This window comes from Oryza sativa, chromosome 12 (assembly GCF_034140825.1).
Source record: "Oryza sativa Japonica Group chromosome 12, ASM3414082v1".
NCBI lineage: Eukaryota > Viridiplantae > Streptophyta > Magnoliopsida > Poales > Poaceae > Oryza > Oryza sativa.
The window spans coordinates 6,484,796-6,511,595 of NC_089046.1; the positions used below are offsets into that span (position 1 = coordinate 6,484,796).

The 26,800-nt window shown below is 39.8% G+C and overlaps 1 protein-coding gene and 2 long non-coding RNA genes across 4 annotated transcripts; 2 read left to right on the forward strand and 1 right to left on the reverse strand.

Annotated features, from left to right (window-relative positions):
• Nucleotides 1-336: 336 nt before the first annotated feature.
• LOC107276166 (receptor-like protein 7) lies at nucleotides 337-3,954 on the forward strand. Its single transcript, XM_015763566.3, has one exon. It carries the CDS (start codon nucleotides 355-357, stop codon nucleotides 3,409-3,411), a length of 3,057 nt encoding a protein of 1,018 aa, XP_015619052.1. The 5' UTR covers nucleotides 337-354; the 3' UTR covers nucleotides 3,412-3,954.
• A 3,750-nt stretch (nucleotides 3,955-7,704) lies between these two features.
• Nucleotides 7,705-8,796, forward strand: LOC136354832 (uncharacterized). The gene is made up of 3 exons (XR_010738674.1): nucleotides 7,705-8,001; nucleotides 8,069-8,375; nucleotides 8,548-8,796. It is a non-coding gene; the product is annotated as an uncharacterized lncRNA (long non-coding RNA).
• A 6,267-nt stretch (nucleotides 8,797-15,063) lies between these two features.
• LOC107279579 (uncharacterized) lies at nucleotides 15,064-17,537 on the reverse strand. 2 transcript variants are annotated; one of them, XR_010738716.1, is made up of 7 exons: nucleotides 16,919-17,537; nucleotides 16,670-16,838; nucleotides 16,178-16,220; nucleotides 15,955-16,073; nucleotides 15,694-15,748; nucleotides 15,418-15,507; nucleotides 15,064-15,298 (listed from the first exon to the last, which is right to left on the reverse strand). It is a non-coding gene; the product is annotated as an uncharacterized lncRNA (long non-coding RNA). The 2 variants fall into 2 exon arrangements; XR_010738717.1 differs by having other exon boundaries at nucleotides 15,418-15,530.
• Between the last annotated feature and the right edge of the window lie 9,263 nt (nucleotides 17,538-26,800).

Genomic DNA, 26,800 nt, shown 5'->3' on the forward strand with positions numbered 1-26,800 from the left:
AAAGAGTTATTAAAAAATACCAAAAAAAATGTTGAGAGATAAGTTATAATGCATATATCAGTCCCACCAAATTTCATTGCAAAATGTAACCTATATATAGAGAGAAACGTAAAAGACAAGCACCGTTAAGGATTAAGGTAAATCATTTTCAATAATTCGGGATGTAAAATGAGCCGAGAAACTGTTCAGGGGTTAAGTGCTCCGGCAAAAAAGTTTGAAGGGCGTAAAATGGACTTTTTTTTTCTTAAAATAATGATGAGGTTTCAAAAGTTAGACTAAAGCGGATGTATTCGAAACAACTATATTTTAAACTAGACATAGTAAATAAAAACATGAGAGATACCTGTGTTTTGTATGCACGTAATCGAAAACAAACCCAGCAAATCTCCAGCCATGAGAGCTGCTTACCGTCTCACGGCTATGCTAGCCATGCTACCAATCCTCCTCGTTGATATCCAGCCCATGGCGGCGCCGGTTCCGTGCCTTCCAGGCCAGGCCTCGGCGCTGCTCCAGCTGAAGCGATCCTTTGACGCCACGGTCGGTGACTACTCCGCCGCGTTCCGGTCATGGGCGGCGGCCGGCACAGACTGTTGCAGCTGGGAGGGCGTCCGCTGCGGCGGCGGCGGCGACGGCCGTGTCACCTCCCTCGACTTGCGCGGCCGGGAGCTGCAAGCCGAGAGCCTTGACGCCGCGCTGTTCGGCCTCACCTCGCTGGAGTACCTTGACATCTCCAGGAACAATTTCAGCATGTCCCAGCTCCCATCCACCGGGTTCGAGAAGCTCACCGAGCTCACCCACCTTGACCTCTCCGACACCAACTTCGCCGGCCGGGTACCCGCCGGCATCGGCCGCCTCACCAGACTCTCCTACCTTGACCTGTCGACGGCATTCGGTGAAGACGAGATGGACGACGACGAAGAGAACAGTGTCATGTACTATTCCTCGGACGAAATTTCACAACTCTGGGTGCCAAGCTTGGAGACCTTGCTCACCAATCTCACCCGGCTAGAAGTGCTTCGGCTGGGCATGGTGAACTTGTCCAGCAATGGCGAACGGTGGTGCGACGCCATGGCCAGGTTCTCTCCAAATCTTCAGGTCATTAGCATGCCATACTGCTCACTGTCCGGTCCCATTTGCCGGTCACTCTCGTCCTTGCGATCACTTTCAGTGATAGAACTCCACTTCAATCAGTTGTCTGGTCCAGTTCCTGAGTTCTTGGCTGCACTCTCTAACCTTACTGTTCTTCAGCTTTCAAATAACATGTTTGAAGGGGTGTTCCCTCCAATCATCTTGCAGCATGAGAAACTAACGACTATTAACCTCACCAAAAATCTTGGGATCTCCGGAAATTTCCCTAATTTCTCTGCTGACAGTAACTTACAGAGTTTATCTGTCAGCAAAACCAACTTCTCAGGCACAATTCCAAGTTCTATCAGCAACCTCAAATCTCTGAAGGAGCTGGATCTTGGAGTTAGTGGTCTCTCTGGAGTGCTGCCATCCTCCATTGGTAAGCTGAAATCCTTATCTTTACTAGAGGTTTCTGGGTTAGAGCTAGTAGGATCCATGCCGTCATGGATCTCAAACCTGACTTCTCTTACTATTCTCAAGTTCTTCAGTTGTGGCTTGTCCGGACCCATACCAGCTTCCATAGGGAACTTAACAAAACTGACAAAATTGGCACTGTACAATTGCCACTTTTCAGGGGAGATACCTCCACAGATCTTAAATTTGACTCATTTGCAATCCCTCCTGCTCCATTCAAACAATTTTGTCGGCACAGTGGAACTAGCCTCATACTCGAAAATGCAAAATCTTTCTGTGCTGAATCTCTCAAATAATAAACTAGTTGTGATGGATGGTGAAAATAGTTCTTCAGTAGTGCCCTACCCCAGTATTAGCTTTTTACGACTAGCATCATGCAGTATATCTAGCTTCCCTAACATCTTGCGGCATCTCCATGAGATTGCTTTTCTTGATCTTTCATATAACCAAATCCAAGGAGCAATACCTCAGTGGGCATGGAAGACCTCGACCCAAGGCTTTGCCTTGTTCAACCTATCACATAATAAGTTTACGAGTATTGGATCTCACCCTTTACTTCCTGTTTACATTGAATTCTTCGATCTCAGTTTCAACAATATTGAAGGGGCAATACCTATACCAAAAGAAGGAAGTGTCACCCTTGATTACTCCAACAACCGGTTCTCATCTCTGCCTCTCAATTTCTCTACTTACCTAACAAAAACTGTCTTTTTCAAGGCCTCCAATAATAGCATATCTGGAAACATTCCACCATCGATCTGTGACGGGATTAAGAGTTTACAACTCATTGATCTCTCTAACAACAATTTGACTGGCTTAATACCATCGTGTCTGATGGAGGATGCAGATGCACTGCAGGTGCTAAGTCTAAAGGATAATCATCTTACCGGCGAGTTACCTGGTAATATCAAGGAAGGTTGTGCATTAAGTGCATTAGTTTTCAGCGGCAATTCGATTCAAGGACAGCTACCAAGATCTTTGGTTGCTTGCAGGAATCTGGAGATCCTTGACATTGGCAACAATAAAATTAGTGACTCTTTCCCATGTTGGATGAGTAAACTTCCTCAACTTCAAGTCCTGGTCCTCAAGGCTAACAGGTTCATTGGGCAGATATTGGATCCTTCTTATAGTGGTGATACTAACAACTGTCAATTTACAAAGTTGAGGATTGCAGATATAGCATCAAACAACTTCAGTGGCATGTTGCCAGCAGAGTGGTTTAAGATGCTGAAGTCCATGATGAACAGTTCTGATAACGGAACTTCTGTCATGGAAAATCAGTATTACCATGGACAGACATACCAGTTTACTGCTGCAGTCACATACAAAGGCAATGACATGACAATTTCCAAGATCTTAACATCACTTGTGCTCATTGATGTCTCAAATAATGAATTCCACGGTAGCATCCCTTCAAACATTGGGGAACTTACATTGCTTCACGGACTCAACATGTCTCATAACATGCTTACAGGGCCAATTCCAACTCAGTTTGGCAACTTGAACAACCTTGAGTCGTTGGACCTCTCCTCAAATAAGCTTTCTGGTGAGATCCCACAGGAGCTACCATCATTGAACTTCCTAGCAACGTTGAATTTGTCCTATAATATGTTGGCTGGAAGAATACCACAATCGTCACACTTCTTGACATTTTCCAATGCCTCTTTTGAGGGAAATATTGGGCTCTGCGGACCTCCATTGTCTAAACAATGTAGTTATCCAACTGAACCAAACATCATGACACATGCTTCCGAGAAGGAACCCATAGATGTTCTACTTTTTCTCTTCGCTGGGTTGGGATTTGGTGTCTGCTTTGGAATTACAATTTTAGTCATATGGGGAAGCAACAACAGCAAGCAGCAAACTTGAGAGGGAACCATGTTATAGAATGGCAGAATATTTTGTTAGTGACTCTTTGAGTCTTGATCACTCCAGTAACACTCAGAAGGACAAATATTAATGAGATAATCCATAAAATGCCATTGACAAGCATCTAGGTCCCAGAAATGCCATTGACAAGTGTGAGTTCCAAGAAATGCCATCGTACAAGCGATTTTGTCCCAAAAATGCCATCGCCGTTAGGGTTCCATCCATTCCGCGCCGTTAAATACACTGTTCATCCTATAGAACTTAACGGTGGACAGAACCCTAACGGCGATGGCATTTTTGGGACAAAATCATTTGTACAATGGCATTTCTTGGAACTCACACTTGTCGATGGCATTTCTGAGACTTGGACGCTTGTCAATGACATTTTATGGATTATCTCAATATTAATAGTGATGCATGTATGAATGAAATAAAGGACTACGATATCAGGGAATATAGTATGAGGGCTGTGGGCATTGTAATTTAGGCAACAAAGCAGACAACACCATATGCATGAAAAGATATATTTATGTTTGAGAGCTATCTGGTCTTGTTGTCTTACTGTTACATGTGCTGAAAATTTCTGCCACGTATTTTTATAAGGAATATAGTTTTCCCCAACTTGTATCAAAATAAGGCATGCAAGTGAAGTTATTAATTCGTTTCCTTGTTTGCATAGTTTCTTAACTAGCCGCTCTCCTGCATTTATCAGAAACATCACCATGACCATCCATTTTCCCGTTTCGAAGGTATTAAGTATGGGTGACATGGTCATTTTAAGTTTTTAACTCTTTTTTCTTAGTTTCATGTTCTCCTTATTCGTTGTGACCTCCCAAAACTAATATGCCCCACATTTTTTTAATGAAGAGAGTACTACAACGAATAAAACATTTAATAGGCCAAGTAAAAAGATTTGATAAACCTTAAATTATATCCATTTGAGTTTCAAAACTAAGCATGTAAATATGTAATGTTTGTTCAAAAAACTATGCGATACTGGCATGGAAGTTAAGTGACATGTGCCCTTTATATTCTCACATGTATAGTTGATTATTGTTGAGAAATTTGATTTAGTGACATCCAAAGATGGTAACTTGAAATATACCAGCCAACATCTCAACTATAGTTTAGCATAATTCAAAGAATTCAACGTCTAGTATCAACTATTTCTGTCAAGTAGAGGGCCAGATGCTATCTTACACCAGTCTACACCTCTGTGGACTGACTATACTGCATCTCGCTCCCAGGCAATTTCCCCCCGCACACATGCAGTGAATGCTAGCTTCCACCACTGCAGGCTATTCCCACTGTCTGTCCTGATTCACAATGATTTATGTGGCTAGCTAGCGCCCCATGCCTCCCTGATCCCCTGAAACTGTCATGCAGCATGTCCCACACCTGATTTATCTGTTGCAGAAGAATCGATCTGTAACAGAACATGCTGCAGTGTTCTCTGCTTTGTAAGCTCGAAGCAGAGAACATCAACAAGCTGTAAGTGCCGAGGTCCCTTATTTTGCTTTGCTGTTGCAATTTTAGATTTACATGTATATAAGTGATGCCTAAAATGTTACTTTTCTGCTAGCTTCTGGGTGTTGTAAGATGAAAAGTTGAAAAAAGAAAGGGGAAAAGATTTACAGTTCTGGAGAGGGATGTCGTAGCAGCAGAACAACTTGGATAAAAACATGAACAAGCATCTTGGCAAACTTTCATGGCATCCTCTGTGCACGTCATCTGGTGGTGTGTGGAAGAGGTGACAGACATGCGCATTGCGTCTTGGGAGGATGTGCACCACAACAAGGGCAAATCCAATTTTACCCATCAACCGCTTTTTCCAGTAAAGTGAAAAAGAAAAACCATGAAAACTAGCAGCAGGAGGAGATTGGAATTGTAAATTTCTGAATGTTAGAATTTTAGATGGTATTTTTTTTGTAAACATGGGATATTTGTATATCAGTAAACAAAATTTTCCTTTATTATTCTAAAAGATCAAATACTACAGTGATATTCTACCGGGATTTGTAAAAAATACCAGCCAAGACCTCTATAAGCTCATTTTCTACAGTGAAGCTTATGAACGTCTACAAAATTATGTTGTACCCCATCCAAACAATCCATATGCGGTGTGGTGTCAATATCTGATGTCATTTTGGTGGAAGATCTAGGCTCAGATATTGTGCATGTGCTCAAATGTTTGGTGCAGAAGGCTCGATCCATTTCCTTGCCATACAGGCTACTGTCTCAGTTCATAGTATACCAAACCCATCAGATCACACCGCGACGCACGACGCAATCATCATATTGATCTTCTGAGGTAACGAACCAACTATACATTCATCTACAGTGTTACAAATGTATGACAATTCCAGCCTTTCGGCTTAGCCATTTCGTCGAACAGTTGGTGGGCGAGATGAATCAGCATCACAAACTAGCCCTACGCTCGCTTAACTGGTCACAGGTTCTGGATTTTGGATGAAGTAGAGTTGAGTACTTACTGGAAGCTAACTGATTCGCATACGAAGAAGATGAAAAAGAAAAAAAAAATCTCACGGCAGCAAGCAAAGGATGGAAGGAACAGGACAATGAATTGATTATTACCTGGATGAACACAAGGTGGCCGGGTTAGTGATGGCGCACGGGAGGCGATTCGTCGACGAGGAGAAGAGGAAATAGGCGAGCCTCCGGCCACCGCGGCGGGGCGGCGGCGGCCGCATCTCGCCACAGCCTATTTTTAGATCCGACGGCTCACGTTTGCATTAGATGGGTTACTAGCGATGAGAATGGTATTTTTGGGATTACGAGTGGAGTAAATTATATCGTTAGTCCCTAAATTTTGTAAGTCCGTGTCATCCAGATTCTCGAACTCTGAATTTATCAAAATTTATCATTTCAATTTCAAATTTTCGAAACCTCTCCGAAATCCTACGTGACGCTCATGTGCTATACTACATGAACATTGAATTACTTCTTCTTTTTTTTTCTCTCCTCCTCCTTATCTTCTTTCTTTCCGTTCGTGTGGAAAAAAAAAGAGAAGGGAAACGTTTAAGGGAAGGACAAAAGAAAAATAAATTTTTAGGACCGCAATATCTATGTAGCATGCCTTATAAGTACAACGTATGATTCTAAAGGGATCGTGGCAACTTAGAACCGGAATGACACATCATTTTAACAAGTTTGAGGATTAGATCAACCGGAAATGCACTTTACTCTTAAAATTATGTTTGCTACTTCCGCTGTATTCCAAAATATAATATAAAGGCTTGTAGCATTTAAATCTTATACTAAAATACAAATATTTTTAATACTGTTCATAATATTATTTATCACATCCATCATCTCCCATTTAAAATTTTTTACATCTTACCCGCATCTACCTTTTACTCCATCCATCATTTATTTATTGAAGGATACTAGACTCTTTTCTATTCGCAATCCTATTCCCTATTTTTAAAAATAAACCAAGAAAGAGTGAAGGGAATTTTGAGCCGGGCATTTCTAGCTTGCGGCCAAACCTCGTTGTCTTACATCGTTAATACGTATCTATTTCAAAATATAATAACTTGTAGCCTTTAGAATTTATCTAAAAAATAACAATTTTTTCATCCATATTTTTTCCAACTAATCACAACCCTTCACCATTCAACTCTCTTATCTTTTTCTTAACTAGGGCTGGGAAGCCCCCATTTCCATTATCAGAAATGAAGAAGTTACATTCAATTTTCTTATCTACCTTCACTTCTCATCTAATCATAACCTTCTTCCATTTAATTGTAGCTACTTCCTTAATAAACATATCTTACTCAAAAAATTCTTATATTCTATAACATAGATAATATATGCCTTAATTATTAGATCATATTTTAATTTAATGTATAAAGAAGAAATTGACAGATTTAATATAAATATTTTCATATAGTTATATTTTATATTTTTGATAGTTGAATAAAATATGTTACAGAATGTTGGTGGGGAAAGTTGAAACCAAGCGGCGGAAACCAGTGTGAGATGCAAATGTACGATGCTTTGGATAATATCACGATGTCTAAAATATATTTTTAACTATGTTTTTATATTATAATATATATAATATAATAAATAGAAAAATGATTCTATACACCTAGGTGTATGTACTCCCGGTAGAATCCACCGTCCATCCCAATCAGCAGCGATCGAATACTCCATCCGCGCCTATTGGGTATGGCTGTATAGGATCCGCTAAATATTCTAAATAAAAATTATTGTTCAATTAGCGATGGATAATTAACTAACCACCACCGCTTATTTCGCACCAGATCGAGTATTCGCGTAATTAGTATCATGCTGCAGCGGCGACGGCACCACGGCGGGTCGACGACACGCTCTGACGACGCTAGGTGTATATCTGTGAGGTGACGGATTCATCCCTGGCAGACCGGCGACGACGTGCTCTGTCCGATTCCCCTGACGGAATCACAGAAGGGATGAGCCTGCGGCAACAGCGTCAAACCCGTACGTCGATCTATCGTCCTATCGGCTGCCTGCGCACACCTGTGGGCTGCGGCGGTATCGACCCCATCGGCAAGCCAGTGCAACAGTTAAGCCCTTGATTCCCAGGTAATGTCTTCTGCATCCTGCTTCTCTCCCACGCAGAGCAATGAGGAAAGGAAACTACCTTGTTCAGAAATTGTGACGGTAGGCCGGCCAGGCTGCGGCGATCGACTCCCAGACGGCCAGCGACGACGGTGATCCTTCGGCACGGCCGTTGCGATGGGTGATGGCATCGATCCAAGCCCGTCCGCACGAGGCGATACAGACGACGTCGTATGCCGGCCCGCCACCACGGCGCCCTCTTCGTCCACCCACAGCCAGCATGCAGCTCGCTGCCAGCGCGGCGTGGCCGGCTTGATCCATCAGCGGCAACGGTGCAAAATCATTCATCCAGGCATGGGCGGGCATTTTCTGCACCTCACATATACCGCAGTCCGCAGGTGATTGATGCTTGCACATATATGTACATCTTATTTTCCTTACCTTTTATTGCCGATCGAGATCCGAGGATATCTTTTTTTTTTATGGTTTGGATGCATCTTCTTCCACGGTAATCCAAATTATTCTTATTTACTTGATCTAATTAACCTCCTAATTTCTTTGGGCATGCAGATGATGACCGGCCGGCCACCGGCAGATCATGTCGACTCCAACGTTTCAATAGCTTAATTTGCTCTCAATCCAGCGGCCAGCCACACTGCTATGCGCTGAATGCATTGCTTGTTTTAATCTGGGGCAAACATGTACAAATATACCCTAGTCAAAATTCAGTGTGCTGCTAGAGCATCAAATGTATTTTTCCAGTAATTTTGTTTGTGAATTTGGCATTGTAGATATATATACTTCTCTTTCATGGTGCCACTAGTAAGTCCTAATGTATTCTGATTTTTCTTGAGATGTAGTGTGCTCTGAGATTCATAATGTAAGCAACCCCATACCTACTAGTAACAAAACAAAAACAGTATATACCACTACTATATTAAAAAACAGTATATACCATTACTATATTAAAAAACAGTATATACCATTACTAACTAAAAAAAGTATATACCACTGCTAGCGTTGGTAGCATATACTGACCGAAAAAAATAGTACATACTGCTTAATTATACCACTGCTAGCGTTGGTAGTATATACTGACCGAAAAAATAGTACATACTGCTCAATTAAGTGATTAAGGAATGTAGCATACATATACTGACCGAACAAATAAAATTTGTATATACTGCTTTATCGAGGAATGTAGCATATATTGATACTAGTACAACGTAAAAACAAGTATATACTACTGCTACTCCCTCCGTTTCGTTTTATTTGACACCGTTGAATTTTTAGCACATGTTTGACCGCTCGTCTTATTCAAAAAATTTAAATAATTATTAATTCTTTTCCTATCATTTGATTCATTGTTAAATATACTTTTATGCATATGTATAGTTTTACATATTTCACAAAAGTTTTTGAATAAGACAAACGGTCAAACATGTGCTAAAAAGTCAACGGTGTCAAATAAAACGAAATGGAGGGAGTATTTAATAAGTAGTATATACTACCAGTAGTACTAACTGTATGCTAAGTAAAAAAAATGCATATACTGCTTCTTTGTAAAAAATAAAAAAACAAAAAAAAAGCAGTATATACTGTTCCATCAAAAAAAATGCAGTATATACTGTCAAGGAAAAAAAGAGTATGAATGCGGCTGACGAATCTAATAAGGAGTGTACAGTATATACTTACTCCCAAATAATAGTATACTGCAGCAGTACACAACTAGCATTTTAAATGCTTTCATACCGACATGCATGGATCAATTATTGAATAAAACATTTTTTTTTCACCGGCTGATTTTCCTCCATCCGTTGGACATGCATACGTGATTTTTGTATTTTTCAAACCAGCTCATGGGTTTGCTATTGGACTATCCAATAAGGAGAGGGAGTACATACACCTGGGAGTACGAAAGAGTGTATATATATATATATATATATATATATATATATATATATATATATATATATATATATATATATATATATATATATATATATATATATATATATATATATATTAAATTTGTTTGGTGCTTCCTGGTGCCTGGGCACCATTGTTGAAATTGAGTATATGCCCAATTCAAATGAGTATGAAATTTTTTTAAATATTAGGAATTAACATTAACTACTTTACTAACTAATTCAAAGCAAGTTTGAATTAAATTTGAACTTGTTTTTGTTAGATTTTAATTCTAGATATATAGCATCCAAACATATAATGAGTTAGGTATGCAATCATGGATTGTGAAATAAAGTTAAATTTGAGTTGTTTTGTTGATAGGTATAGGTATGAATCAAATTCTTATAACTAGATATATACTCACAACTTAAAAATTTTAAAAAATTTGAGTGAATTTGTGTATTTGATACCATGGTGCCCGAGTACAATGGTTATATATATATATATATATATGTGTGTATATGTATACGTATGTATGTGTATATATATATATATATGTATGTATATATATGTATATGTATATATATATATGTATATATATGTATGTATATATGTATATATATATATAGGAGCTGGATAATATGAACCAAGGTTCACATGCACCTCAATCCCCTGGTCGACACGTGTGCATATGACTCCAATGCAGTTGTGATCCATCATGTTTGCTAACCACCATCAAAATGTACCAATCTGATGGAGTTGCTATATAGAGCTGTGCATTGGTGGGTTCAATAGGTACATGTTGTGTACGTTTTCTACTGTAGCTTTCCCAAGATGCCCTCCAACTAGTACTCCCCTCTCTCCATGTGAAAAATTATGCATGTATGTGCATTACAATTTTTAATAAATTCTCTTGATCAACTAGTTAATTTGTTGGCTCCGAATGTCAATTAGAGAAATATTATTTGTAAACCTACTTCATTGACATATGTCTTTTGCAGATGACATATACTTTACCGATATATTTGTTGTGAATATCAGTTAAAGGTTGAGTCGCTAACAAAGGTTCGTTAACATAGATATCGGTTACACATATCATTTAACAATATATCATTAGCAAATTTCGTTTACAGGTACATCATTAATTTGCTAGTATCATTTGAAGATTCATCAAGCTCTCAAATGTTATTTAAATATATGTTGTCTGTAGATGTAGTGCCATTTTTGCAAGTTATATTTTTTTCGTCAACATGCCCTTTGTGAATGGAGATAGTTCCATTAATTCAAATGTCAAAATGGAGATATAGTAGATGCACCATTTTGTAAATGTCATTTTGATGATGGATAATCATTTATAAATGTCCTCTTGGAGGATTGAGGTTTTTTTTTTTTTGCAAGTGTCAGTATGGATATATATAGGTATTAAGATATGATTTGTGAACGTCATTTTATACCGATAAAATGAGAATAAATAATTTTTCTAAACAATGGATATGTAACATGATTCTATTGTATAATGACACAATATATTTCATATTCAGTTGTTCTTCTTATGGGAAGATAATTGGCTATTTCATATTTCGCTCTTTTCTACAGTGTTATCTAAACTTGATTGGTGGCTTAATTGTTTTGGAATATCGTTGTTTGTAGCTCATTTGGAGATATATCAATGTATGACAAGTTCTTTTAACAAAAATCGTTGTACTAGGGGAAGGTCTAAACATACATATAGTTATATAGGGGCACAAAATTTGGCATCCTTAATTTATATGCATTAGAAAAAAAATGGAATGGAACCATGTCAAGGGCAAACTTGGAAGGCTAAAAAGTGGTGGCAGGAAACACAGTACCATTGTGTACTATTCATGTCCCTTCCTTCCTTTAATAAGTATGATTTGAGAGGAGAAAGAGACATTTGCTAGCACACATCGTAGAGCATTCAAACGGTACAGATTGGAGGTGCAAATGAACCTAGGTTCGTATCTTCTTTTCCCTGTATATATATATATAGAGAGAGTGAAGTAAATTTGTTTGATGCTCCATGGTGCCCATGCTCCAATGATATCCACCATTCAGCTGCTTTAGGATATGTGCACTCAAAACACAACGTTTGAATCTGTAAGCGGGTTTAACCCGATAAAAGATATTCAATAGCTGGTTTGTGCCTTTTTCCATTTATTTATCCCTGCATGATTTGCATGTATCCATTTCCATATAATTTTGTATGCATGTACTTTCCAAAAGAGTGTGAACGTGATTGAGTTTCCAATTTTGTGATCGTACAAAAATTAAGCCCCCTAATTTCGCCCCCTAATTTCGGTGTGATTGGCATATTTCTATCCATACCGATTTATACTTTCCATTTTCAAAGTATATATATATATATATATATGCCCAACAATGGTATTTTGTTTTTATGTACTTGAGTTTCGTCCACACTGCTACGTCGCCGGATGTCCACAAGTTTCTTCGTGGCTGCCACTAGTTGTCCTCGAGCTTCGTCAGCCAGTCCTCAGCAAGACTGCAACCTTCGTCGCCACACCGTTATGCCGGCGGACGTCCTCGAGCTTCTTCGTCGACGCTGCTGACGGTGTTCGTCCGCGAGCTTCTTCGCCACCGCCACTGGTCGTCCACGAGCTTCGTCACCGATCGATGGCGGTCGTTCGCGAGATTTTTTGTCGCAGGCAGTCCTCCACAATCTTCGTCACCAGGCCGTTACGTGGCTGGTCGTCTGCGAGCTTCGTCGCTGCCACGCTACTACATCCAACCGTATGCGTGTCGTCGCCACGGGATCATAATTAAGTAGAAGATAGTTGTGTGCAGAAAAAGAAACATGTGCATGCATGCTTACGCTAGGAGCAGATTGGATGTTCAAATTACTGTGTTTGAGATATAGGATTAGATTTTTGAACTGATGTTCATGGTGTATTAACATGAATCTGTGGTTTCAGAATGTGTGTAAACGTGTTTTACACCACAATAAACAAAGAAGATACAATGCTTATTCCGTATGTTTTTTCTGGTCTTCTACTTCAGTCAATTTTGTATGGTTCCATGGTTTTATACACCACAAAAAAATTTAGTGGAAGATTTTAAGTTCCATCGGGTGATATAACCAAAGGATATTCAAACTAGGAAAAGCACTAATTTTACATGTGTAAGATGCTATATAGATACATGTCAATACATTAACTACACCGGGCATAGAATTATTATGAATCTGGACACATAAAAAAATTTCATGGTGCAGCATATAAGTAGGTATATTTTCCACGTAACTATCCGAATTAGGTATATACCCAATTTAAAGCAGGTAAAAAGATCAAACTTTTTAGGTATATGAAAAATTAACTTGTTATTCCCTCGGTCCCTCCGTTCGGAACGGAGGGAGTAACTAACTAGTTCAGAATAGTTTGAACTGACTTTGAACATATATGCATGTGTTTTCTTTGTTCACCTTTTATTCTACTAGATATGTGCAATAAAAACATATAATTAGAAAATCATGAGGAATGAGATAGTTAGATTTCTTTAAATTTCAAATTAACAAAGTCACCACAGGCGTATTAGTGTCAACTTTCACATCGCCTACCACTAAAAAATAATTTCCTATAAATACGAGGATCCATGTTATGTCTTATTCCACTAGAAGAAATCTAACCAGTTGAGTTATACTCACATCGCAAGCTATATAACTAATATAAATGAGTATAAAAAGTTTAATTGGTTATATATACCCAATTTAAATGAGTATGAAAAATAAACAAGTATAAAAAAATAAACGGCTATATATATAGATATATATACCCAACTTAATTAAATGGGATGTTATACCTAATATAAATGAGTATAAAAAATTAATTGGTTATATATTCCCAATTTAAATTAGTATGAAAAATCAACTTGGTATATACCCGATCACATTGAGTATATAAAATCAGGTATATACACAATTTAAGCAAGCATGAAAAAATTAAACGGCTATATACCTAGCTTAAATGTTATCGAAAATTCATGTATATACACAACTTAATTTGGGTATATACCTGAGTATGCTAATATATGTTAAATTTTATTAGGTATATTATACCTAAATATACTATACTCAACATGCGTCTTTAAACGATCTGTAAATAGCCAAAAGAAATCACATGATGAGTATATATAAAATCAGATATATACACAATTTAAACGACTATGAAAAATTAATCAGCTATATACCCAACTTAACCGTTATCGAAAACTTGGGTATATACACAATTTAATTTGGGTGTATACCGGCGGGTATGCTAATATTTGTTTAATTTTGTTATGTATATTATACCTGAATATACTATACTAAACATGCGTCTATAAATAATCGGTAAATACCCAAAAAACCTGATGATGGATATATACTCAACATGTGTCTTTAAATGGGCTATATAGTGTGCGTCACTATGCTATACTAGTAATTGTGCACGTGCAAGGCACGTTTTGACAATGTATGTACGTAGGTACTTCCTCCGTTTAACAATGTAAGTCATTCTAGCATTTTCCACATTTATATTAATGTTAATGAATCTAGACATACATCAATATGAATGTAGGAAATGCTAAAATGACTTGCATTGTGAAACGGAGGGAGTGGAGGGAGTAGAACAATAGTGACTTTTTTTAAGGCAGTGCGGACCATAAAAATTGTTGAGGTAAAAATAAAGTTTCATACATCATAGTAAAAACTCTATTTGGATTATTTCTATAAAATCCTTTTTGGTGAATATATCCATAACGTACAAGGTAGCCCGGCATGATTTATACATTGCAATGTTGCTACTCCCTCCGTTTCATATTATAAGATGTTTAATTTTTTTTTCAGTCAAACTTTATTAAGTTTGACCAAGTTTATAGAAAAATTTAACATCTAAAATATAAAATTAGTATAATTAAATATAACATTGAATATATTTTCATAATATGTTTGTTTTCTGTTGAAAATAATAATATATTTTTCTATAAATTTGATCAAACTTAAAAGAAGTTTTATTAAGAAAAAAAAATCAAACATCTAATATGAAGCGGAGAGAGTACTTCCTAAGCAAACAGTTATGATTCAAGTATAAATCATTACCAGCTGGAAGTGAAATTGTAAGTAAAGAGAATAACAAATGATCTTATATCAGTAAGCGCATGCACAAATAAATCAACAGTAAGTACCAGCACTTCAGGAACTGAATTTTACATAATTTCACAAGCTGACTAAAGTTATATATAAATAAAACCGGTTAAAAAAGCATACATCCAGTTGGTCAGCAAAAAATACATCCAATTTATCCTGAAGGCAAGCAAATTACATCCAACTCTCACCAGAATTATGGCATACACTCAGCACCACCATGCCATCGAGATCTGTATCTTAGACCAAATTTTAATCCTGCACAAATGGTTAAATGGACTTCCTTATTAAGGAAAATTCAGGCTGTACTTAAACATATATCTATTTCAATGTGAGCGCATTGCTCAGCTTCTATTTCAATGTCAGAGTATTGGTACCTGTGGCAGTTGTAGAAGTCTCCTTTTTCCACTGCTTGAAATCTTCTATGAATTGTCCATTGCATTGATTCAGTCCAAACTTCTCCAAACCTAACAACACCTAGTGATTCAGACTGAAAAAGCAAACCAGTAATATTTTTGTTGCTATACTGAGGAAGTGAGAAAATACAAATACATTCATTTGATCAAGTGTCTGGAGCATTTTGTCAAACACATGACCGGCATGGGCAAAGTTTTCTATTCAGAATTGTAACAAACATGGCAGACTTCTTTTACCATTTTAGTACTTCATTGGCGCTCTGACCTTGCCATGCATCATTGATCTGCAATTCTACACACCAGAGAAATTAGTGAGGGAGCAAGAGATGCATGGGCACAGGACTAATCAAGCCACAAAACAAACGGAAACATTTGACTCCAGTTCTGCACAAAAGTAGATACAGAACCCAAAAGAAAGCATATCATTACTTCTCAAGGTCGTCATATATACCAAATCAAAAATTTTCTCACAAATACAGAGATAGATCAGTGATTTACCTAAAACGCGGAGGAATTGAACTATGTGGTTTGGAGTAGACTGTAGACCTAGGCAATATGCCTATGTGAGTGTGAGTGTGAGTGGGAGCACAATCCTAACACCACATCTACCAAGAAGACTGCCATAACCAGATTCATGGAAGTTAGGTCATAAATCAGACCCTAAGCAAAGAAAATGCTTGCGATGATTGAGAAAAAGACGGTAAAAAGTAATGGATTCTACCTGCAGGAGATTACCAACTACCATCCTGAATTCCCTATCCATCCTGAAAGGGTTTAATTTATTGAAAGGGTCTAAATAAATTAAAGGAACAACAAAAGAAAACATATATAGGCTAAAAAGTTGTGTATGTTGGTAGCATAGTAATGGAGGTGTTACAGACCTAGGAACGACAGTGACCGCGAGCAACATCAACAACCTGATTAACATCTAAGGCTCAATTGGTTTTAATAGCTGCCTCTTCAATTCAGAGAACACTATTGCAGCCAATTTTTAATCAAAATTTGTGCTATCTAGAAATGAGAAGGTAAATACACCAAATCGAATATGATTAAAATTTTGACAAATAAGAAACCTAATCAACATTTTTAATTACTGGAATTCCAACTTACACAAGATGAAAGAGTTAACAAAGAGCAAAGTTCAATGGTTCAATTTAAGTACAGGAGAAAATAGACAAAAGAAGATCAATTAGCCAAGGTAGTAACTAATTACCTGACCAACTTGAATATTTTGAATGGGGATTGGACGCTGACCAACACAAAGTTGAGGTCGTCCATGCCGGAGGTCAGCGCCAGGCTTGGCATGGCTGGGGATGCAGGAGTGCACGCCGGGAAAGGAGATGATGGTGACGAACTACTGCCAACATCAAATGCCCCTTGTCCTTCCAGGGCAGTAGCCAACAGAAAGTCAGATACAGATCGAGTGTTGGCGATAGATGGAGCAAGTCTGGTTGGGGATTACGGTTGGAGGAGTTGGTGGGCTTTGAACAGAGGCGGAACGGCGTGCTCCACACCGAGGCCAGCTTCGAACGCCAGCGACCAAGGGCTGCAGATCGAGCTCGGCGATGGAAGGCCCTGGATTGACGCCGACTGCATGCGGCAGTCTCGGATGGGGCTCTGGTGGAAGGGGGAACCACCACGACGCCTGCAGGGGCATGATGCGGTGGCGTGCGGCGGGGAGTCGCGAGGAGGCGCACCAGCGAGTGAGGTGGTCCGGCAGTGGATTGCGGCGGGAATTCGTACGGCTGAGAGGAGGGAGGATGCGCACAGATCGAGGAGGAGCGAGGAGGGGGCGGTTGGTCCGGCGGTGGACTGTGTCGGCGGCGGGGAATCAGGCGGAGAAGGTGAGGCGGCGGGGATTCCTCGTGCTGCTGAGAGAGGGAGGATGCACATAGAGAGAGGAGGAGGTGGCTGGTCCAACGGCGGCAGCGGGGAATCGGACGGAGCGAGTGATCGAGGCGGCGGGGATTCGCGCGGCTGAGATGAGAAGAGGAGGGAGGATGTGAAGAGGAGCGAGGATGGGACGGCGATTGGAGCGGCGGAGTCGCGCGCTCGGGGGCGGAGTCAGCGCGCGCCGGGGCGGAGTAATCGGTGGGTTGGCACAGCGATGATGATGAGATGAGACGACGGATCAGATTAGATGAGATGTCGGATGGACGGTGGGATTAAGTAAGTTGATTTCACCCGTAGGATTGCAAGAAGGCAACTCCTTTTTATATTAGTATAGATATAGATATATATGTCTATGCCCAGTATAACGCTATAGAGAGGGTCCCACATACCTTACGTGCATATATAACCAAAGAAATGATGTATGGTAAAGAATTTTAATAAATATTTTTTTTTTCAAAAAACACACGTACATAGGTACATGATTACTTGAATATCTGTCAGTCAAAATTAATTTCTGCGACATACCATACTACTGATTACTTGGTTCCCAAATTTCCAAATAATTACTTTTCCATATTTCCAATTATTTAATACTTTCTTTCCATATTTTCAAAAACTTAGATTCTAAATTTGAGATGTATATTACCATATACCCAGTCGCGGCATTATTACCAAATAGTCTGTGCATCCATGCTTTCCGTTGTGACATAAATATATAGAAATTAACTGCCACCCAAACAGCATGCATGGACAAATAGTAAATGCGCACAATTTCTGTTCGTTACTCAGGGAGCTTGCATGCAACTTTGTTTACTTTCCAAACCACGTACTCTTAATGGGTGTACCCGTTAATCAACTACACAAACAACGATCCTTTCGAACAGCACCTCATCCGACGGCAAATAGCAATGGTACCCATATGGGCGTCCTAGAATAACTATTCTACACCCCCTCCCATGGGTCAAACCCACTTCCCCCACCCCCCCAGGGCCCAAAACCCCCCCACCTCGGTCAATGCGTCCTCCCGCCGGTCAAACCCGCCCACCACTTTGCTGCTCTCGTCTTGCAGGAATCGTGCAGTAACAGGACGGTGATCGTGCAGTAACAAGACAACATTATCGTGGTAACAACGTCAAAAAGTAGCCATGATGGATCTAGTTTCGTTAAGCGTTTTTTTATGAACATCATAGTGCAAACGGATTGGAAATACAAGATATGATGTGAGAGATATTGCTCTCTAAAGATTGAGATTTACCTCTTTTTTAGTCCTCGTATCACTGGAACAGCGTAGTAACATGATGGCCAATATGCAGTAACATGTCTGCTTTTCGCAGTAACAACGTTAAAAAATAGTTATGATGGTTCTAGTTTTGTTAAGCACTTTTATTTTTACGAACGCCATAATGCAAATGGATTAGAAAAATAAGACATGACGTGTACGTTAGTACTCTCTAAAGATTGGGATTTAAAATACTCTAGATCTAAAAAAACATTACTTCTATAGGGCCACTGTTACTATGCATGTTCTCTGTTACTGCCAATTTTGTCATATTGTTACTGCCAAAAGTGCAGTAACAACCTATAAAGTTTACAGTAACAACCTATACATTTTTGCAGTAACATATGATGTTACTACCCTTCTGAGATAATGTTACTACCGAATCATAGTAACAAGGTATGATTGTTACAGATACCTAACTGATTTGTTCTCACACAATTTAAACAGACATATAAAACATGCAAATAATGTTTTCTATTCATATAACATCATGCAGTGAATTGGTTAAGAGAGCTTGCCATGAACTATGAGATCATGAGTTCAAGTCTTGGTTTCACCAATTTATTTTTAATTTTTCTAAAAAAGAAAGAATAGGAGGAAAAATGAGAGATGGATGGGAGAGAGAGAAAAGGGTCGGCAGAGAGAAGGGGCAGAGAGGGATCGGAGGGAGGGAAGAGAGAAGGGGCAGAGAGGGATCGGAGGCAATACGGGAGGGGAGGGAGGGAAGAGAGAAGGGAGAGGAGGGCGCGCGAGGGGGGAGGGGGATCGGAGGGAGAGGAGGGTGCGCCCGGGAGGGAGGGAGGGATGGGCTGGGCCTGAGAGGTGGGAGGGGGTGTAGAATAGTTATTCTAAGGGAGAGGTGTATAATAGAGCTACTATATATATATATGTATATATGACACTCATATGGGGCATATATATATATATAGTAAATTTGTTTGGTGCTCCATGGTGCCCTGGCACCATTGTTGAAATTGAGTATATACCCAATTCAAATGAGTATGAAACTTTTTCAATTACTTAGGTATTAACATTAACTCTTTACTAACTAGTTCAAAGCAAGTTTGAACTGAACTTGAACTTGTTTTTGTTAGATTTTGATTCTAGGTATATAGCATCCATACATATAATTAGTTAGGTATGTAATCATGGATTGTGAAATAAAGTTAAATTTGAGTTGTTTTGTTGATAGGTATAGGTATGAATCGAATTATTATAACTAGGTATATACTCACAATTTGAAAATTTTAAAAAAATTGAGTGATTTTGTGCATTAGATACCATGGTGCCCCATATGAGTGTCATATATATATATATATATATATATATATATATTCTTAAAATTTTAATTTAATACTAAGAAATATAATTGGCTTGTATATGCATAATTCATAATGCCATGGTGTAGGATAGAGAAAAGTCATTAACATTTCAAGATATATATTATAAGATTTTCTCCGGTTGATTCAACTTAGTACCTATTAACTTTTTCTAAGAGCGTTATACTTTTTTGTCATAATTTTTTTATAAAAAATCAATCACCCTTTGTATTAGCAAGTAAGACCGATATAGATTATCATTGTTTATTAACGAATGGATTCGGTAGCAAATGAGACTACGCTAAATGCATGGATTTGTAGGGTCCAATGTGATTGCATACTGTGAGAGACAAATTATCGACGTTTGATGTCGCGATTCCGGTTTTTGCATAGACTATGGGGATCGTTGATACTAGGATATATGCGAGATTATAGTAAAGAGATGAAGACGCGGATTTTTATACAGGTTCGGGCCCTTGAATTGTCAGGTAATAACCCTACATCCTGTTGGCCGAAGCTGGTCGTTGCTCTTATTCATCATAATCACACCAGTACAGTATTTGGGGTAGCCTATCTAACTGTTGTCGACATGGCGATCTGAAGGTCTGACTCGTAGTCGACAACAGGGTAGTCTTCCTCCTCGAATCCGCATCCAGCGAGATCAGAGACAGCGCTATATCTCTCCTGATAGCTAGTATCCGTAGGCACCTAGGGGACTAGCCATGCCTATCTCTGAAGTCGATATCCGACGTTTTGTCTTGGCATATGTTGGCTTGTATGTTGATCTTGTGTCTTGATCTATTGTTCCGTGTATGTTGATTGTGTCCCCTCTCCTCCTAGGGGGCCTTGTATTTATACCCATAGGTGTCACTTTGTTCAAGTAGAACTAGGGAAACCAACATGGATACAATCCGAGTAGTCCTTGTCGTTTCCATGTAGAACTCTAGTCATCCTTCCTTATGCGGAGCTCCTCCTATATCCGAAGGTTGTTTCCGTATAAGACATGGTATGTGGTGGGTCTTGCCGAAATTTAGTCAACTATTATTAGGTATATGGTATCCATAACCCTGACACAAATCATCTGTAAACATTTCATCTCATGTGTGCGATGACACCATCTGTAAACATTTCATGTCATGTGTGCGAGCTTCATGCAACCTAGTGCGACTGTGCGAATACTACCAGAGGCTAGATATATAGTTATATTGCGCAGGCAACATTATTTTTAGAATGAGATGTATTATGAATACACGCATGAAAACTACCGATGACATATTAAAAGTGCATCAAACACTGATTAGATGGTAACATAATATAGTTTAGACCATTTACACGGATGATCATTTGGCTAGCACGGATTATTTGAGCACATTTGTTTTTTTTAAAAAATAATAAAGTAATTGGATTGTTTTCTCTAACTAAAGCCACCGAATATTTTGTGTAGTGGCTTAGACTCTTCTTTTTTAAATTTGTTTATGCATGTTTGCAAAACAATGTATGATGGTGCAATCTGTGTTGTTGAATTACTTTATAATATTTTATGGTAATTTGGATGAGATGTAAAAGGCCAACGGTCTGTATCCCTACGATTTTTTTATGCGGTAGCTTGGACTATTTATATTTGAGCTATTTTTTCTTAGGTATTGTATATCTAATTTAGTTTTGCATGTTTGCAAAACAATATGTGATGGTGCAACCTATGTTGTTAAATTAATTCATTTGGATGGCATGTAAAAGGGTAGTGGTATTTTCCAATAAAAATATTGTTTTCTATTAATGTATAATGGCATAATAAATGTTGACATTTTTTATAGCATTTTATTCCTATTTGGATGACATGCAATGGTAAAGAGTCAACTCCAAATGCCATATTTCTTATATAGCAAAATAGAGGTGTATGGATCTTATATTGTTGGCTTGATTATAAATAGAGCAACAATTTGATCAGAAATTACAGGTGTATTAGTAATTATTTTCTTTTAGTTTCATAGCTATAAAAAATAGGGAGGGGGAGATGAATTAAAAACACAGAGCTTGAGCCATAGAGGGGAGGAGGAGGGTAGGCGGCCATGTAGTGTTGTGCGCATGTGAGGGAGATGTGGAGGGGTCTTAATTTTCTATATTACGTAAATGACTTAAGAGAAAGCTAATAAGCATATGATTTTTCTCTCATATTTCTAACATTTTTTCTAACTTTTAAGACATGACATGTTGTGCCTCAAGATTTTTTTAAAATTAGATTTTATGGTTAAAAATAATAATTATCAATTTAAATGAAAACCGATGGTCACATATTTTATTTTTTTTCTTTGAATCTTAGAAGATTCAAATGTGTCATGTGGTCGACTTAACAACGCTTTAGAGGACGTTTAACGGGTAATGTTTAAAGATAACTTAATGCATATAATCATTTTTTGAAAGTCTTATTGTTGTTTGGTTTCCGGTCTATGTTCAAATGAAGTATTTTAATTTCTATATAATAAAATATGAGTAATGTAGATCTTGACTTACTTATTTAATTATAAAGAAAATAATAATTATAAATGAAATAATAGTTCAAATAAGTGTAATATAATCTTTAATTTATTTAGCAATCTAATTATAAAACGACAGGCATAACAATCTGACAATCGGACACAACTTTATAATTATAATTATGATTTTTTTTCTATATAACTTATTGTTTTTCCATCAATTTGTTATCAGTAACAAAATTGAAGAGAATAGAAGAGTAAGGAGAGGCAGTTAAAAGGAACGTTTGTACGTACACAGTATAGATGTATATGTGTACATAAGACAATAGCAGAGTTTGTTGTTCAAAGATAAATTAGTGGGCCCACCAATTTGAGTTATCTATGAATCTAATGGCCTAAAATAATGGGTCCACCGGTTTAAGTGAAAATTAAAGGTCAGATGTTTAGAATGCCAAGTGGCGATTTGAGAACGTTTGTAGGATGTCTGTGTGGCGGCTTGAGAGTGTTTGTAGAAAGTTTGATGGACTTTTAGTATATAATAATAGATAGATAACGATGACCTGACAATTCAAAAAAAGGAAGAAAACAACCGAGCTGATGTGGGTGCTCGTTCCGTTGTTGTAGTAAGTGATGGGCCTCACTTGAATCCGTGAAGTCTTGAGTGTTTTTGAGTTCGCAGAACTCCTCCCACACATTCTCTGTAATCTGCGGGTAGTCTTTGAAGGGGGTCCGATTACCGGGCGGGATGATATATTCTGAGACAAACTTCCACTTGAAATTCTTCCAGGTTTTGCCCTTCTTCTGCAATGCTTTCTGCTTCAGCCTGGCTTCTTCAGCGGGATAGCCGAACCATGCAACTAATGCCGTCCACGCTCGCTCTTTCTCGTCCTCTGTGACCTTAATGATATCTTTATGTAAGATTCCAAATTGGTCACGTGCCACCGGCTCACAACAGTTCGACCATCTGCTTACGACATTCCTCGGTGCCATAGGCCTACTACTTGCATCCACCTTAGTTATAACTTGTCGGGTGGTCGGTAGGCGATTTTGCGCTCGAGGGTTACGCTCAGATGCAGCTCCACTTGTCCTGGCCGACACAGATGTTTCTCGTTGCTCGGACATTTCTATAGCGAAGAAACTATTAAAATTTCCTTATGTTTCTTGTATCATGTCCTAAAAGATCCTAAAATTCCTCAAAAATCCTAAATAAAAATATTTTCTAAAGCATATTCCATCACCAATCTTGTCAAAAAAATATTCCTACACCAACACTTTATGAAAAATATTTTAATTGGATTCATGCCATTGGAAATTTTATGGTTTCGAAATATACCATTACTATTTACTTATTTGGAATCATGCCATTGCAATTTAGTAGAAATTTAAGAAATGCCACTACATACCCCTTCCATGCACTAAAATGTATTTTTGGACCAAATTGCCCATCGTCTTCTTCCTCCATCCCACTTCCCTCCCCATTCTTTTTTCTCCTACACCAACACTTTATGAAAATATTTTCTATACCATTTCCTAACCATCTCCTAAAAGATCCTAAAATTCCTAAAATCCTAAAATCAAAATATTTCTTTACATCTGTAAATCAAAATAATTCTGAACAGTTATAAATCAAAATATGTAAACAACCTAAAGCAAAATATTTCTAAACAACCTAAATCACAAAATTTCTAAACAACCTAAATCTCAAAATATTTCTAAACATGTCCAAATCAAAATAATTCTAAACAACCTAAATCACAAAATTTCTAAACAACTTAAATAAAAAAAATTAAGTTGAGGATGGAGGCGGCGGCCGGTGTAGAGGATGGAGGGGAGTTGGCTGTCGACAGCGACAGGCATCGTGGACGCGGGGAAGTGGCGGCTGCCGTGTAGGGGGAGAAGGCGGTGGCCGGCATTGAGAATGAGGCGAGGCGGCGACTGTCGACGGCGGGGAGGCATCGTCGACGCAGGGAGGCCATGGTTGTCGACAATGGGGAGGCGACGGTTGTTGACGGTGGGTACGCGAGGAGGCGGCTGGTGTCGACTGTGGGGAGGCGGTAGTTGACGGCGACGAGAGTGAGAGAAAGAGAGAGAGTGAGAGAGAAACTGGATCTGCATCAATGGGTGAGAAAGACTTGGACGCCGGTCCAACCCTAGTCAACTAGGTGAAAGTCACATGTGACGGGCGGGTGGTTTGGCGCCGTCATAGGTGACCTCACCTGTGACAGGTTGGAGGGCCCGAGAGAGGTGAGACGATGGTGGCCCTCGGTCTGGTGAAGGGGGTGGCTGGATCCGGCACCCCTTGGGCAGATCCGCTGCCCTCTCGACCGGACACGACAATGGCGAAGACTGCCGGGCGAGGAAGGGGCCGGTGTGCCCTCACTAGCGGGGGGATAGCAGTGGTTGCGGGAGGCCGACGACGAAGGAGGGAGCCGCCGGCACGGGAACGGCGACGGCCACTGACAGTTACAGGAGGATGGCGGTGGAGGCGGGGGCTGAGTGTGTGTCCTCGCCGGCGCGGGCACAGCGGTGACCGTTGGCTACGTCCCACCGCAGTTGCGGGAAGCAGGCGACGGTAGCAATGAGAGGCCGACACAGGTGGTGCCCGTCAGTGGCAACGGGAGGCTAGTGCAGGAGGTAGCGTGAGATCGGCGCAGGTGGCGCTAGGAGCTGTGGGAGGCCGACCCGGCTGACGGCGCGAGTCGAGGCGACGATGATGCGACCAGGCAGCCCATTCACACGAGCAGCTTGGTAAAGGCGGCGACGACAACAATGCCATGAGGGGGGTGTTGAAACCTATGGTGAGCTTCTTTCTAGACATTTGTCCTCTTGCGGTGGCGGCTTGCCGCTGTAAGATGGCCATGCTAGACGGGCTACTACGGGGGAGAGAGGATCCAATCTTATCTCTCAACCTCTCCCTCTCCAACCTAACCACGTGGATGGAGCTGAAGCGCGCCGGAGGACGAGACTCTTCTTTGATGGCCGACTGGCCGCGAGGCGTCGGCGTGGTGGCTGCACGTGGAAGGAGATTAGCTGGTGGTTCTTCTGAATCTGACATGCACTATTTGCCGCGGGAGAGTAGGAACTACAGGCGAAGGCCTAGCCTTCGAGCCGGCAACGACAACGCTTGTGGGCGTCGTTTCTCCCCTTTGGGGCGTTGTTGTGTTTTCTCTCCTCTCCTAATGGGGTCTTTAGGCGAAAAGCACATCCTAGTTCTATAGGGTGGGTGGCATCGGTGCTTTTGGCGTCGTTTCCTCCTTGGATGCATCGTTTAGTAGACTCGTTCCTTAGGTGTGTTGTGTGCTTACTTTGTTTGACACGAAAAAGTAAGGAAAACCCTTGAAAGAATTTCCATATTGACCTTGGACATATAAGAGTTTCGAATCGAATCTCTTTAGAAAGAAGATATTTTGTCTCATGGTAGCCTGCTCCAGTACTCCCCTTACGAAACTTTCGTTATTAGGTTAGCCATATACATCACATATTTCTAGCGATTCACGTGGCATCATCAAATAATAAGAATCTACAACCATAGTTATTAGGGCTGGACCGGACCGGTGGTTGGACCGGGAAAAACCGAAAAAAGACCGTCTGTGCAAATGACCCGGTATAAATCGGTTGGGCCGCCCAGTTGATAACAATCCGGCCCAAGTGGGGTTGGCCGAGGCCCAACAAATTAAGGTTGTCCGGACCCCAACAGTTCTTGGGCACACCCACTCGGGGAAAGGCCCAATCTCCCTAAAAGACTAGTCCAATAGGGGAAGGGTGGCTCTCCCTTTTAAGGTGGCTTCCTCCTACCAAGCTAAGCAAGGTGGGATTATTCAGAGGCTCACATGGTCGCCGCCCGACTTTTACGTCTTTGCCAACAGGTAATAGTGGAGGATGTCCTCATCATTCCCACCCCCATAAACAAGGGCCCAGCTCTGATACCAAATGATAACGCTATCTCTCGTGGCCCGATCTTCTGGTGAGGGGATAACTCTTGCTTTGATCGAGTGCGACGTTTGCGACGTGGCTACCAACCAGAACAAGTCCAGGATGCCGTGCAATCGCTACACCACAAACGATGTCGTACCAACCGTGATGCGCGGTTGATGATCTCTGCAATGCAAATAAGAGAACACTGCAAAGAACGAGATAAGATGCAATCTAAATATTGTGAATAGGTGATTGAGCACAAGGACTAGTTGCGATTGAAGTGGTAGATCTAATCGACCTGGCAAATCAACACACCAACTATTGCGGGCTTTGAATCTAAAATCGCTGACTAATCGAACGAGGACTAGAGACAAGGTGAATGGCACTTGGCAAAATTCAACTAAACAAAATCCAATCGTTTTTGAGGATATACAAGGCTATTTATAGAGGAAAATAAAGCTAGG

What these genes read in the sequence shown, in the direction of transcription:
- LOC107276166 (XM_015763566.3), top strand. Translation starts at nt 355, where the DNA reads ATGCACGTAATCGAAAACAAACCCAGCAAATCTCCAGCCATGAGAGCT.